The sequence below is a fragment of the Chrysemys picta genome, chromosome 3, assembly GCF_011386835.1.
Source record: "Chrysemys picta bellii isolate R12L10 chromosome 3, ASM1138683v2, whole genome shotgun sequence".
NCBI classification, from domain to species: domain Eukaryota; kingdom Metazoa; phylum Chordata; order Testudines; family Emydidae; genus Chrysemys; species Chrysemys picta.
In genome coordinates, this window is record NC_088793.1 from 151,179,497 (window position 1) to 151,193,401 (window position 13,905).

The 13,905-nt window shown below is 45.6% G+C and overlaps 1 protein-coding gene across 14 annotated transcripts in view; it reads left to right on the forward strand.

Moving 5' to 3' along the window:
- The window catches only part of DAAM2 (dishevelled associated activator of morphogenesis 2), a 243,033-nt gene that overhangs the window by 206,356 nt on the left and 22,772 nt on the right, over positions 1-13,905 (forward strand). For all 14 annotated transcript variants that reach the window (XR_010599842.1, XR_010599841.1, XR_006174048.2 and 11 more), the window contains 5 exons: positions 136-242; positions 10,292-10,376; positions 11,728-11,834; positions 12,600-12,688; positions 13,288-13,456. Coding sequence is in view for 11 of the 14 variants with exons in the window: in XM_065589271.1 (XP_065445343.1) it covers positions 136-242; positions 10,292-10,376; positions 11,728-11,834; positions 12,600-12,688; positions 13,288-13,456 (557 nt within the window). In the remaining 3 variants the exon portion in view is untranslated. The remainder of the gene's footprint in view (positions 1-135; positions 243-10,291; positions 10,377-11,727; positions 11,835-12,599; positions 12,689-13,287; positions 13,457-13,905) is intronic.

Sequence of the window (13,905 nt, forward strand, 5' to 3'; positions counted from 1 at the left end):
TCCCCACCAGTTCAGCGCTAGTGGGTTAGGCTGGGCTGTTGCCTAATATACTTGGTTTATTCTGTGGGTGTTGGCTAGAGAGAAGAGGAAGAAAAAACAGGGCATTGATTATTTTTTCTGTCTGGTTACTTGCAGAAAGAGATGGGCTCAACTGAGGACCTATACTTGTCCACACGGAAGGTTAAAGAGCTTTCTGTTATTGATGGCCGAAGGGCTCAGAATTGCGTCATTCTCCTCTCCAAGTAAGTGTAGTAGCTATGAACTCACGGTGTATAGCATGGTTAATGTGCATAGAGGCAAAGATAGACCCAACACACGGACACCCAAATACGCACTGAGATCAACCATGGACACCTGCATGTGCACACAGATGCAGATGTATCCACACCCAGATGAGCGCTTGCCTACGTGGAATTGCATCCACTCCTGGAGACCCGAATGTATTTACAGGTTTGCAAACACACCTGGCCATCCAAAACACAGGCACTCCACAGATCTATATTGAAACACAGGCAAGTAGATAGACTCTCAACTGCCATAAACGCACACAAACAAGTGTATGTGGGGAATGTGGCCACTGTGCAGTCAACAGTACGTGGGCTGTCCCATAATGGTGCACCATATATGTCATTTGGCAGCAGTTTCTCTGTCACATTCTTCTCTGCATATTGCTCTGAGAAACCCTTTGGGAGCACACCAGACTCCTGAAGGATGCTGGCAGATCCAATACATTTTTCTTCAGCCCCTCCCTCCCCCAACTTTTTTTGTTTTGTTTCATTATTATTGCCTTTGTGGGGAAGGCAGCGAATGTGAGAGACACTCAGGAGACACTTTAGATATTACATGCCAGCAGATGTTTTTGCATCCTCCGTATCCTCCTGCAATGACCTGTGTGTCCTCATATGCTGTGTATCTGGGCTATATGCACACCTTGCATGTCCTTTGCCAACCATTCTTGGCTAGGCTGCAGGTCTGTTGCTAAACAACAGGTCTGGTTCAGTTCTAAGCTCTGCAGAAGAAGACTCCCCTTGCTACCAGAGAGGAGAGGAGTGTCAACAACTGGGGTGGAGACAGCTTTTGAGGCAGCACTCAGAAAAAATCATTCCATTGCTCAGCAGGAAGTGCAGGTTAATAAGCGTTGGATTCCTCACCCCCATCCCCACCCCCCAGCAAGCTAACAGTTAAAAGCAAAGCTGCAGCCAGACCAGCAGAAATGGAGCCCGTTCTTTCCATTGTTTGGTGAAACCCACTGAGGTTCTCATTAAGTTACTTATGTGACATTAGTCGGCATGTCAGCGAGACACGCTGGGGCCCAGATTAGCTCTCTTAAGCACGTGGAATGTATCTTATATTGATGGGAGAGGATCTCAGGGTGAAAGCCTGTTACTTGGGTTGTCAACAAGAGATTTGGGTTGTTTGCGCATCTTTCTTTTTCATACATTTAAGTTAACTGTAACCTGGTTAAAGGCACCAGGGTGAAGCTCTAGGGACTGAATTTGTGTCTCTGTCCAAAGAACAAGAACAGCTTGGGCACTAGCTTTTCCCCCCAGTCCTTGTTCTGCCCTGATCATATGCCTCAGACCTGACCTGGGGAAATTCTCTGAAAGAGTGAGAGCGGAGGTCATTCTCCAAGCCGTGTCTTCTTTTTTCCAACTGCTAGCAAATGGGCCTTGGGGAGTGGTTCTGAGATGTGGACACTTGTATTCTAGGACTTAGGCTGAGCGCCATCAGCTCATTTCACATGGTCCACCAAGCCATCATCAAATGAGCATGACTTTGAGTATCAGGGGGTAGTCGTGTTAGTCTGTATCTACAAAAACAACAAGGAGTCTGATGGCACCTTAAAGACTAACAGATTTATTTGGGCATAAGCTTTCATGGGTAAAAACCTCACTTCTTCGGATGCATAGAGTGAAAGTTACAGATGCAGGCATTATATACTGACACATGCCCCTGGTCACCACTAAGCCCCCACTTCGGACTAAGGTACGCAAATTCAGCTACGTTAATAACGTAGCTGAATTCGAAGTACCTCAGTCCGAACTTACGGCGGATCCAGACGCGGCAGGAAGGCTCCCCCGTCGATGCCGCGTACTCCTCTCGGCGAGCTGGAGTACCGGCGTCGACGGCGAGCACTTCCAGGATCGATCCGGGATCGATTTATCGAGTCTTAACCAGACGCGACAAATCGATCCCAGAACATTGATTGCCTGCCGCCGGACCCTCCGGTAAGTGAAGACGTACCCATGGAGAGCAGGGAGTTACTTCGCAAGTGGAGAACCAGTGTTGACAGGGACAATTCAATCAGGGTGGATGTAGTCCACTCCCAATAATAGATGAGGAGGTGTCAATTCCAGGAGAGGAAAAGCTGCTTCTGTAATGAGCCAGCCACTCCCAGTCCCTATTCAAGCCCAGATTAATGGTGTTGAATTTGCAAATGAATTTTAGTTCTGCTGTTTCTCTTTGAAGTCTGTTTCTGAAGTTTTTTTGTTCAATGATAGTGACTTTTAAATCTGTAATAGAATGACCAGGGAGATTGAAGTGTTCACTTACTGGCTTATGTATGTTACCATTCCTGATGTCCGATTTGTGTCCATTTATTCTTTTGCGGAGGGACTGTCCGGTTTGGCCAGTGTACATGGCAGAGGGGCATTGCTGGCACATGATGGCATATATAACATTAGTGGATGTGCAGGTGAATGAGCCCTTGATGGTGTGGCTGATGTGGTTGGGTCCTCTGATGGTGTCGCCAGAGTAGATATGGGGACAGACTAGGCAACGAGGTTTGCTACAGGGATTGGTTCCTGGGTTGGTGTTTCTGTGGTGTGGTGTGTAGTTGCTGGTGAGTATTTGCTTCAGGTTGGGGGGTTGTCTGTAAGCGAGGACTGGCCTGCCTCCCAAGGTCTTTGGGACTTTGAGTAGCTACTGATCTAGTTTGGATTCAAAATGGGGACTTGTTCCCCATTATCAACATCTCAAGATAAGTGGTGCCCACAGCCAATGACATTCTGACCCCATTGTCTTAATAGAGAGGCCAAGGACTGAATGGAAAATGGAGAATGAACTCTCATTTCTTTCTTTGAGGAGGTTAAATTTGAGCCTAATGGATAGAGCAGTAGCGAGGGACACTTGCGGTGTTTTCTGTGCAACTAGGAAACACCCATCTCCAGGGCTATCAACCCAGCATTTTCCATGTGCATTAAATAGCCTATAAAATAAAAATTTTATAACGTACAATGGGCGCTTTCCCTGAGTAAAGGCGGGAGTAAGGACCTAACAATGTGCCCCCAAATTGTTGTTTTATTTAGAATTCACAGCTCCATAATCCTCTCCCAACCTCACAATACCCATTTAAGACAAAAGAAGCAAAAATCTTTGGGCAAAAGGTTCCTTTAAATTCATGCCTTTCTGTTCCTCGGGCTATAGTCAGATTTACTTCCAAGTGCAGTATGTGGCTTTTTCGGGTTGATTGCAGACAATAATTACAAGGGATTTTATCATGCCTTTGCTGTTTCCTTCCTTCCCCGGCTTCTTTATCCTTTCCTCCCAGCCTCCACCAAGCCTTTGAAAGCGAAATTCTCCAATCAGGGAAGGGAATCGGAATCCATGAGCATGTTGCTTTCCCTGCCCTCTTTGAAATGCATCTTATGCGCACGCAGACGTACGCAATAAGTGTTCGTTTGTTTGTTTGTTTTAAAAAAGATGCTAAGCAAACACAGAGTGCATTTGTGCAATCCTAAAATCCAAAGTTGCAGATCCCACTCTCAGGTTGCTGTAGTACTTTCCAACAGCTGTTTCCAATTGACTGTAAGTGTGCATACATCCCCATAGTTTATTCCCCCTTTGTTTACACTAAACTGTCGTGTCCTTTAAAGTAAAATAGCTGTATGAGGTTTTTCCAACTGCTCGAATGATTTTGTTTTACTAACACTGTGTTAGAAAGGGTCAGGCAGAGCTCATATTTCATAGGGCCCAACAAGCCAAAACCTAGCTGGAGTGGGAAATAGCCATCTCTCTCATATTTAACAAGACTGTGGCAGAAAGGATTAACTGGGATAAATTAAAGGAGATGAAAATTGCAATGCTAGTTGATTTCTGTTGATGAGGAAATTAGTTGGTAAATGTCCTTCAGTGTCACCTTCCTCCTCATCCTCTTCCTCGTGAAAACTCTCTCCCCCCCCCCCCCCCCGGCCATTTACCGTCACTGAAACCTTGGGGTTTTCTCCAGTGCAGTGGGTGCAATACTCATGTTGTGGAGCCTGATGAGTCTAGATCCAAGCCCTAGTCCATGTCAGGTAGCTATAAGCCAACTGCGAAGGGCTCAGATAAGCATCCAAAACGCTGCTCTGAATGTTTCACAAGGTCAGTTTCTCTCACAGTACCTCCAGTACGTCCCGTTTGAGCCAGGTCACAGGACCAACTCTCTCTGGTGTGTCCTGGCTCCCACCAGGTCCAAGAACAGCTTCTTCTGTGGTGGTTCTGACATGCACCAGTTTCTGCCACATCAGAAATCAGCCTCCCTCACGATCTTCCTGATATCCCCAGTGTCCACCAGGTCAGAGGTCTCTGGTCAGACTTCTGTGGCCTGGAACAGCCTGCCTGTCCCTCTGGACCTCATCAACTCTTTTCAGCTCTCAGCTGGAAATTTCTCTGTTCTCCTTTGCCTATACCTTTTCTTTCTGTCTGTTCCAAGTGTTCGGATTCCCTGATTTAATATGGTGTCCTTGCACAATTCTGTGTAGTGTTTGTCCTGTGCAGGCCAGGTGTCTTACGTTGTTTATTTCTGTGAATCAGCGTGGCTATGGGCAGTTATTGCGAATAACGTTTTTCACACTAAGGGAGCATTGTACTGAAAGCATGTACTTATGTGCCACTCGTCAGCTGGCCTAGCTGAGGCCTTGGCAAAGACTATTACACTGGGACTGTTGCATGCAAGTGGGCCATTCACGCCTGTTGCTCCTGTGCAGGAATTGGTCATCAGTGCACATCCCTGGAGGACAGGAACCATGGTGAGTGCTACAGAAGTGCCATAGGTAGAGATACACCCAGGTTTAACTGAGGTGAACTGCAGATGTTTGCACTGGGGCTGGAGGCCAGACTCTGAAACCATGTGAGGGGAGGTGGGTCTCTGAGCCTGAGTTCCACCCAACCCAAACGTCTACCCTGTAATTTTTAGCACCACAGACTATGCCCTGCGAGCCCAAGTCAGCTGTCTCAGGCCAGCTATGGCCATGCAGCACATCTTTTATTGCAGTGTAGATGTACTCTAGGGTTGGGTATCACATCAGTCTGCCACATGGTACTGCCTTCTCAGCACTTCCAACCCCTTCAGTCCAGACATGAAGGGGACTGGGTATGGAACCACTCCCACAGAGCACTCCTAGCCCCTGCCATGGCAACCGCATCACCTAGCAGTGATGGCAGCATCTCTCCTCACCTCTAGCAGGCTGTGCTGGCAGCTGTGAGAGAAGGTCGCTTTGGAAGGTTGTGTAGTCACTCCCTGCTGGGAGAAGCAGTAGCAAGACTAGCTCAACCCCTCTGCATGCTTCACTTGGGATCAGCCTAAGTGTGAAAGGGAGCCAAAAATTTTCTCCTTGTCCCTCCCACACAGGGTAGTGAGCATCTCTCTCCTTGAGCAGGAACAGGTGGGGTTACCATCTTCCTGGAATGAAGTAATTAACCTCTGTCTGGAAATAACTCGTTGGAGCCCAGTTAAAGAGGAGTGACATTTCTCTGTAAGCAAAGTGAAGTGAAGGCAATTAGGACTTTCTCTCCATGTAACTGGGAAGGTTTGTCTGCACACACAAGTTGCACTGGCTTAACAAAAGAGATGATGTTAAACGGTGCAGCTGTGTGTGTGAACACTTGTAAACGGGCTTATATCAGTGTATCAGTTTAGCTTACTCTTGTGTATTATAGGGATAGCTCAGGGGATCAGTCATGGGATGTGGCCACCAGTTCAAATTCAGCCAGGTTTGGCAGTGAATAGCAGGCACTATTATCGAATGGCAGTTTGGTGACTGTTGTGGGGGAGAGGGAGTCCTTCCATTTCCTTTAAGACAAATATCCGCATCCCAAAAACATACCATGTGCCAGCCTTGGCTGGTAGTTTCAGTAAAAGCCAAGATCATATGGCACATGAGCTTCCTTCTTACCCTACAGCCATCTCTCTAGGTCAGGATTCAATGGGGCATGTGAGAATGTGTGTGTGGAGGAGGAGTTCCGTGCTGCTATACCTATTCTGTGAGTAAAAAGAGCTTGTCAGTCTCCGGGGCTGCCAATCCCAGTTCCTGTCACAAGAACCACAAGAATCCTTTTTGAAAAGGTAAATGATCTTGGTTAAAGATGAGAGATTTCTTTTCCCAGGGAGAGAGGAAGAGTGGGAATGACATCCTCTTGGTAGGAAAAGTTAGCATACTTTGAATAACTTCATGGTACTCTGGCAGTAGGTGACTGCACTTCTTTGAAAGCTGAGCAAGACCTAACAGTACTTGCCCAGGAGTGGAGCAGTAAACTGAGTTGCTCTTTCCTTTTCTGGAGAGAGTTGGCGGCTGAATGATGGGTATACTGTGTTGGTCTTGCAGCGGAGGGGGAAGGGGTAACACCAGCTTGAATCAATGGATATCTTTAAGGAAGAAAAATGAGAAAGTGCTGGATGTCTGTAAGGGAGATTGATGCGAAACGACGGCATGTCTCTCGGGCATGTTCTGAGTCAGGCAGACGTCTTTCTCTGAGAGGACCAAACAATAAGCCACTTGATGTCTGCAAGTGAAGCTGGCGTTAAATCAGCCGAGGTGTCCTGGGGAGATTAGTGATGAATTACTCTGCAGAGTCAATAGGGATTATTTATGTGTCCAGAGGGGATAGAGGGAGGGAAGCTAAGTACCATATTAGAAGCTATTTAGTAATTGTTCAGCTTTAATGCCACTAGAAGAAGCCACAAGCAGTTGGGTCTCCTTGCTCCATCACCATGCGGGGAGGGATGGGCAAGGAGAAGAGGGTGGGATTCCTTCCACGGCTCTTTAGGTCCTTTTCCATCTGCCCAAGGCTGGGGCAGGATTGAATGCAGGTTTGGGCACTGTCTGCACTATAGACGAAGCCTATTGTAGCTGAAGAAGAGGGTGCTGCATTCCCTTTTAAGTCACATGTCACCAGCTGGGTTTGTGGCCAAGATCTCTGTTGTCAGTGAAGATATATGAAGCAGAGAGGACGCAGCTGGAATTACACATGCCATTTGGAGTCTGGAGGACTGTGGCAGTTGGATAAATAATCTTTGGCTCTGGAGAGTTGGTAAGAAAGTCACTGATGTTGGAGAATAACTCTCCAATGTTGAGCTGTAATTTCTACAGTGTCACTTTTTGGGCCATAAATACACTTTAATTTGGTGTCTGTACCACACGCCAGGGAAACCTCTATTCAGTCTTGAATGGAAAGATTTTACGCATCTGCTTTAGGTTCCTGTTTAATCAGTTCACCTGTTTCTGTTTAAATGCAACACATCTGTTTCACGTTACTGTTGGAGATTTTCAGATCTTCTACAGGGCTGATTGGGAGTTTCGAAAATATAACGAGAATCGTTTGATTAACAACCTTCGGGCCAGTTGTTCAGCTGGCTTCTAACTGTGGGAATCCATGTTTGTGCTGTTGACGTTTCAAGTGTTACAAGCAGTTACTGCCCCAACAGAAAAATAAACCCCATTTTGATGAGACCCTTCTATCAGATTTAATAGGATCTATAATAGTATGGGATGCCCGCTTGCAAGTGACCAAGCTCAACTGCCTCCTTGCAGATGATTGGGCAAGCTTTATGGTACTCTCTAATATGGACTGGGTCAACCAAGCCAGATATTTTCCTGCTTGTGGTTGGGCACAGATGCAGCCAAAAAATCAGTGTTTATGTAGCTGTCTGTCATTTTGGGGCTCTCAAATAGTTTTGAACAAAAGATGCATGAAGTGATTTTGATGCTGGTGAAAGGTGCCAGGTCGATGGAGTTGGAAACTGAAGTCTTCAGTTAGGCCACAGAACAGATTAGTGACCAGCAGCAACATGAGCTTCTCCCACTGTCTTTGCCAATGTACCTCAAACCTGTCTGTTCAGTTTTGGGCCCCTTGTTGAAACTGATGCCAGTTGGAGAGGATGATCTACGTAACGAATGCTATGTTTTTCCATATCCTCTCAGCCTGAATTGTTTCTATTTTAGGTCAGGGTGAAAATCAGAGTAAAGACAAAGTTAGATTTCCATGTGAGAGCACGGTGTGCATGTCTCCTCTGTAAAGTCTGCAGGATCTCTGCCTCACAATATGGCACCTTCCTCCTGCAGAGAGCAGTCTCCTAGAAATGTAAAGGTGCAGTCCCAAGAAAAACAAAACCACAACATTTATGTAGCCACAATGTGTATGCATCGGCTAGGAAGTAGGCAGAGACCCACCAAATCATTTCACATTAGGCTCTTCAGCCATCAGATTGTAACCGGTTTTGATCACTAGCAAGTTCATAGACTCACAGATTTTAAGACTGATAGATTTTGAGGGCAGAAGGGGTCAGACCATTAGATCATCTAGTCTGATCTCTAGTTTAATTCAGGCCATAGAATTTCACCCAGTTCCCCCTGTGTTGAGTTGAGCTTGAGTCAACCTGGTAACCTAGAAGTAAAATGTTTTTTTCCAACCTTTCATTTCCGAGCCTTTTAATCCTCTCCTCTCTTCTAACTGTGACTCAACTGTATGCCTTGTATGGAAATCTAGTTTCCTTACCTTTTGTGCTGGCAGTTGGCCCTGTGCACCATTTCTACTATAGCTTCATTTCTAAAACAGACTGGATGAATAGTTGGGAACAGCATAGCTGAAGCTAGTTAGGAAGCATAATTTTTAAAAAGCTTTTGAATGTCTGCTGATTCATATTTTAGTTCCCAGCTGTTTATTATATTGGGCAACATTAAAATGATTTAAATTTCTCAGATTTAGTAATATTTCCTGTCTGTAAAAATAAAGCATTTACATTTGCTTTTGAATAGTTCCAAAAACGTGATCCTATCCAAATGGCAATAGCAGCATAAAATGTTACCGTGATGTTTCTCAGCACTGAAGACAAAAACATTCTGCTGCATTCATCAACCCCATGACTCATTTATTTTTGTTTTCCCCCCTCTACTAAATGTTAAGTAATGCATTGATTGAGGAAAGTCCATGGAGACTGAAGTCCTTTCTGCACAAAAGCTTCTCCTCTCCCCTCCCACTCCTCACTTTGCCTTGCCTTGCCTGTAAGCTTCACCCCTGATGTAGAGACTTTCTTTGGAAGTAAGACGGCAGTTCCCTTTGTGGTCCATTCCATCTCGGAACAACCAATGAGGATGTCAAATATGGTGTGTGGACTTTGTAAATATGGACAGCAGTTCACTAAGAACTGGATTGTGGACCACCAAGCCCATTTCAGAAAAGCCAGCTGGCAGCCATTAGATGGTAACAAGTTTTGATTGCTGCTGGTCTGCATTGGATTTGAACTGGTGACCTAGAAGTGAAAAGACTCTTTGATCAATTCACTGAGCCCTGCTTGTTTTGCTATAACTGATTGCCTAATTAACTGCAGACCTCTAAAGAAGAGGGCAGAGGCTGGTGAGAGGAGGATGATAATTTTACCACCTTGACCGTCTGGCACAGGAGCTCCTATCTTGAAGTGGCTAGCACTGCTGAGGGGTATAACTCACTACTTGCCTAAATTCATGCTGTCAATTCCCTTTTCAGCTGTGAATGCTGGCACAGTGAATTTCTCAAGCAAAACCAATACACTTGCACAAAACAAACCTATTCCCTGATCCAGAAGGGAAGATTCAACACCATTACTCAGTGGCCAGGAGATGCTTTAATATTCCCAGAGGTGAAGCTTAGGTTCATAGTTGGATTCAATGGTATGTAGATTCAGGGTGTGAAGAGTAAAAGTGTTTGAAAAGGAAGGTGTCTGTGATGAGGGAAGATAAAAGGAATTCTGATCTATGAGGAGCCAGTTGTTGTTGTTGTTCTTCTCCTGCTTTTGATGTGACTTCGATTAGCTGAAGAGGGGAAAAAAAAGTATTATCTGGAAAGTCTTTGTACACCAGAATTGATTAGATCATCTTAACGAAGGCGACTGACTTCTTTAGACTAGCAAAGCGGGGGGGAGGGAGGGAGGAGGAGAAGAGTGTCATAGGAGGCCCTGTGTTGAAGCTGTCAATGTGGCCTTTTATGCCTTGTGCTTTCTGGGGGGCTTTTTGTATTCCTCAAATTACTAATGGGGCAGTATTAACACTATTGAAAGGTTGAAGCTGTCCAATGACGAAATCAAACGGGCGATCTTGAAGATGGATGAACAAGAAGACTTGGCCAAAGATATGCTGGAGCAGGTGAGAAGAATCACAATTACTTCTTACAATGGTTGGTCTAAGGATAATGGGCCAGTTTCTCCTCTTGGAGCAGCTCATTGGGCCCATTTAAGACCTAGGATAAGTGGATGCAGCTCAGTCAACTTCACTGGAAATGCCTCCGCTTATAGTAGGTCTGAATTTGGCCCTGAGACATAATTGTGCTCATGTAAAAGAGGAGAATTTTGCCCAGTGTGCCAAATGCATACCTGGTGATTTTGATGGAGTCACACCTGGAAGAGTTTGGTTCAGTAAGTTTTTCTATTACATTATCACTTCAGTTTCCTGATCTAGAGAATGTGTGGTTATGATTTTTTATTAGTAATAGTTTTTCTTTCTCTTCATTTCTACTTTCCCTCTACTTCTGCTCTCCTATTCAACCCACATCTCCTTTTTTTTGCTGGCTATTCTCCTTTACTTCATTTCTGGTTTAGTGATTAAAGCAGCAAACTGGAGACCTTAGGTCTATTACCAATTCTGCTGTTGGTTCACTCTTTGCCTGAGTTTTCCCATCTGTGAAATGGGGGTAATGATGCTTACCCATATTTGGATAGTGCTTAGAGATCCTTGCATTAAAAAGTGCAAAGTCGTCAGCTTCTTCTTCTTTATTATTCTGATCCCTGTATAGGAGATGGTCCCTTTGTATGCTCGACCTTAATGTTTAATTGTATACACAAAAATTTACAAGCCTGTGCCCGGCTCCCCTGATGTGTCAGAGAGATTCAGCTGCTCTGTATCTCCATATCAGAGTGTTGGTTTCTTTAGATAAAATATTAGAGCAATGATAAAAAGCAGATCCACTGCTTGGTGTTTCTCGCAGGCAATTTGCTCCCCGTGAATGTGGGCCGGGGGGTGTGCATGACAATATTTATAACCAGATTGAAGCACGACTCCCACCAGATATGTCAAAAATCTGTCAAAGTGTGCGCTTTTAAGGTCAGCACATGAATAGCAGCCTGTGTCAGGCACACATACAGTGGCTTAGATATTGTTGATTGTTTCTGCAGAGCAGGGCAGGAGAGGAGAGAGATAGTTGGGGCTTTGTGTGGTACTGTAGGGTGAGTGGAATAGATAATCTCCACTTGGAGAGGCAGATTCTACTCACTTACATCAATGTAAATCTGCTGTGGGAGTGCAAGAAGTTCTTTGTAGGTTTACACTGGTGTAACTAAGAGCAGAATTCAGTCACTTGAGGGAATCAGAGCTGCTCTTCCTCACAGTAGCACAACAATTCACTCTCTCTCTTGCATGCGGTCTCACTCTCCATCTGCGTGGGTGTCTCTCTCTCTCTGGATCCCTCATGCTTGTTTTTGATTTGCCTCTGTGGTTCTAGCTGCTGAAGTTTGTTCCTGAGAAGAGCGATATCGACCTGCTGGAGGAACATAAACACGAAATTGACCGCATGGCCCGGGCTGATCGATTCCTCTATGAAATGAGCAGGTCTGTGTAACATGCTGAGAAAATGCCCTGGGGGCTTCTTGGGAGCTGCTGTAATTGTGATAGAAAATGGATAATGTGACATTGATGGAAAACAATCAAGATATTGTGGGCCAGATTCTGCACTGAATTATGCCTTGGGGCTCCCAGACATCCACAATGTGAAGACATTTCAAGTCATTATATAAGCATTTCTCGGTGGTAAGAACTCTCTCTGGGCGCCATTTAGGGGGAATCTCTGAATTGACCAGAACATGTTTGTTCCACCCATCCAACACTGTTCACGTACACAGATGTTCATATCTGGCTTTCAACTGCTGGATCTCCTAGTTGGGACTCATATACACTCCTTTTCCATCTGTCTGTCACATTTTCCCCTGCCTCCCCACACTGGGATCTGTCCCTTTCCCTATCCCAACCTGACACCTCTCCTGGGTGGGACCCCTTTTCCATTTACCCCATTTGGAGTCTACTATAAAAATGCATCTTTCTGAAAGACTGGAAACTAACCATATCTCATGGGCAACTGGTAGAAGTACAAACCCTATGTCCTTCTGCTATACTCCTCAGTCTGAGTATTAGCACCTGACACTGACTGACAGACATTGGGAGCAATAGGACTTTATATGCTGCAGGCTGCTTCAGTAATCCCACCTCTGGATCAGTTTTGTGTATAAAATGAACTGTGTCTGTGCTGAATCTGTGTTTGAGCGTTGCCGTCATAGGTACCCCGAGCTTCATGGTGTCCCTCTGCTTCCCCTTATGTAGGATCGATCACTACCAGCAGCGGCTGCAGGCGTTATTCTTTAAGAAGAAGTTCCCAGAGAGGCTGGCAGAATGCAAGCCTAAAGTGGAAGGTACGGCAAAGGCCTCTGCAGGGAGTCGGTGAGGGGCAGGGAATGTCTGAGAGATTTACCCACATGCCGTGTTTGTAGAGAGTCAGTCAGTACAAGGCAAGACCACCAGCTAACGTTGTCATTACATGCAAAGGTTCAATAAAGTTGTTACTGCAGAATGTGTCCTAACTGCTACCCTCTACCTTACCCTGTGCCACGGAGCCACCAACGTTGTGTGCTCTTTTTCTAAAGGCAGACTTTCTTCACAGCCCCAACCCCTGTAATTCCCCGTCAGGTGTGGCTGTAACAGCAGATACACATAGTCCCTAGTGCTCTTCTGTAAATGTGCCCTTTTTGAGGAGGGTAAGATAGGATTCATTCAGGTATTTAAACTGCTCCTAGGACCCCTCCTTGGATATTACAGTGAGCACGTGAGCATGTTCCATTCAACATTTTCAAATGACATTGCCCTGGTTGAGGCCATGATCGGCCCCAGGATTGGACACTTTGAGACTGGGGATCCCTGGGGCTGTGCTTTGGAATGCTTAGAATCAGAGGATAAATGCCTTCAGAAAAGCTGCTGTGATGTAACCTTGGGTCATCTTTTACTTCTTTTCAAGCCATTCTTCTGGCCTCCAAAGAGCTCACCCGCAGCAAGCGCTTGAAGCAGCTCTTGGAGGTTGTCCTGGCTTTTGGCAATTACATGAACAAGGGCCAAAGGGGAAGTGCGTATGGCTTCAAAGTCTCCAGCCTGAACAAAATTGCAGACACTAAATCCAGCATAGACAGGTAGGCTTGAAAGTCCCCAAGCAAATGAAAGCTACCATGTTGCATCTTGCTTCCTGTGGTGACATACTGTAGAGAATTTCAAATGATGTCTTACCTTTACATTTCAATGGTGCTTTCACTCTGCAGGAACCTGAAGTGCTTTAGAAGCAATTAATACAGCACTGCAATTCAGTCACATCTTGGGTGGAACTCGTCAGCTGTTTAACTGCATACAGCAACGCTACCTGTATTTAATATCCTTTCTTTTGCAAAAAGAGACATGGAATCTTTAGCAGCCACAAGAAGCCAGGGCCATAATTTTTACTTCTCATCCAAAACGCAGTGCTAAGGGGTGGCTTCCCTGTCTTTCCCCCCCGCTCCCTCCCCCGCTAGCCGGGGCGCGCACTCCACTGCCCAGGGCACGTCTGCAGCACAGGGAGTCCCCCTGCACCCTGGCTCCAGCTGCCCTG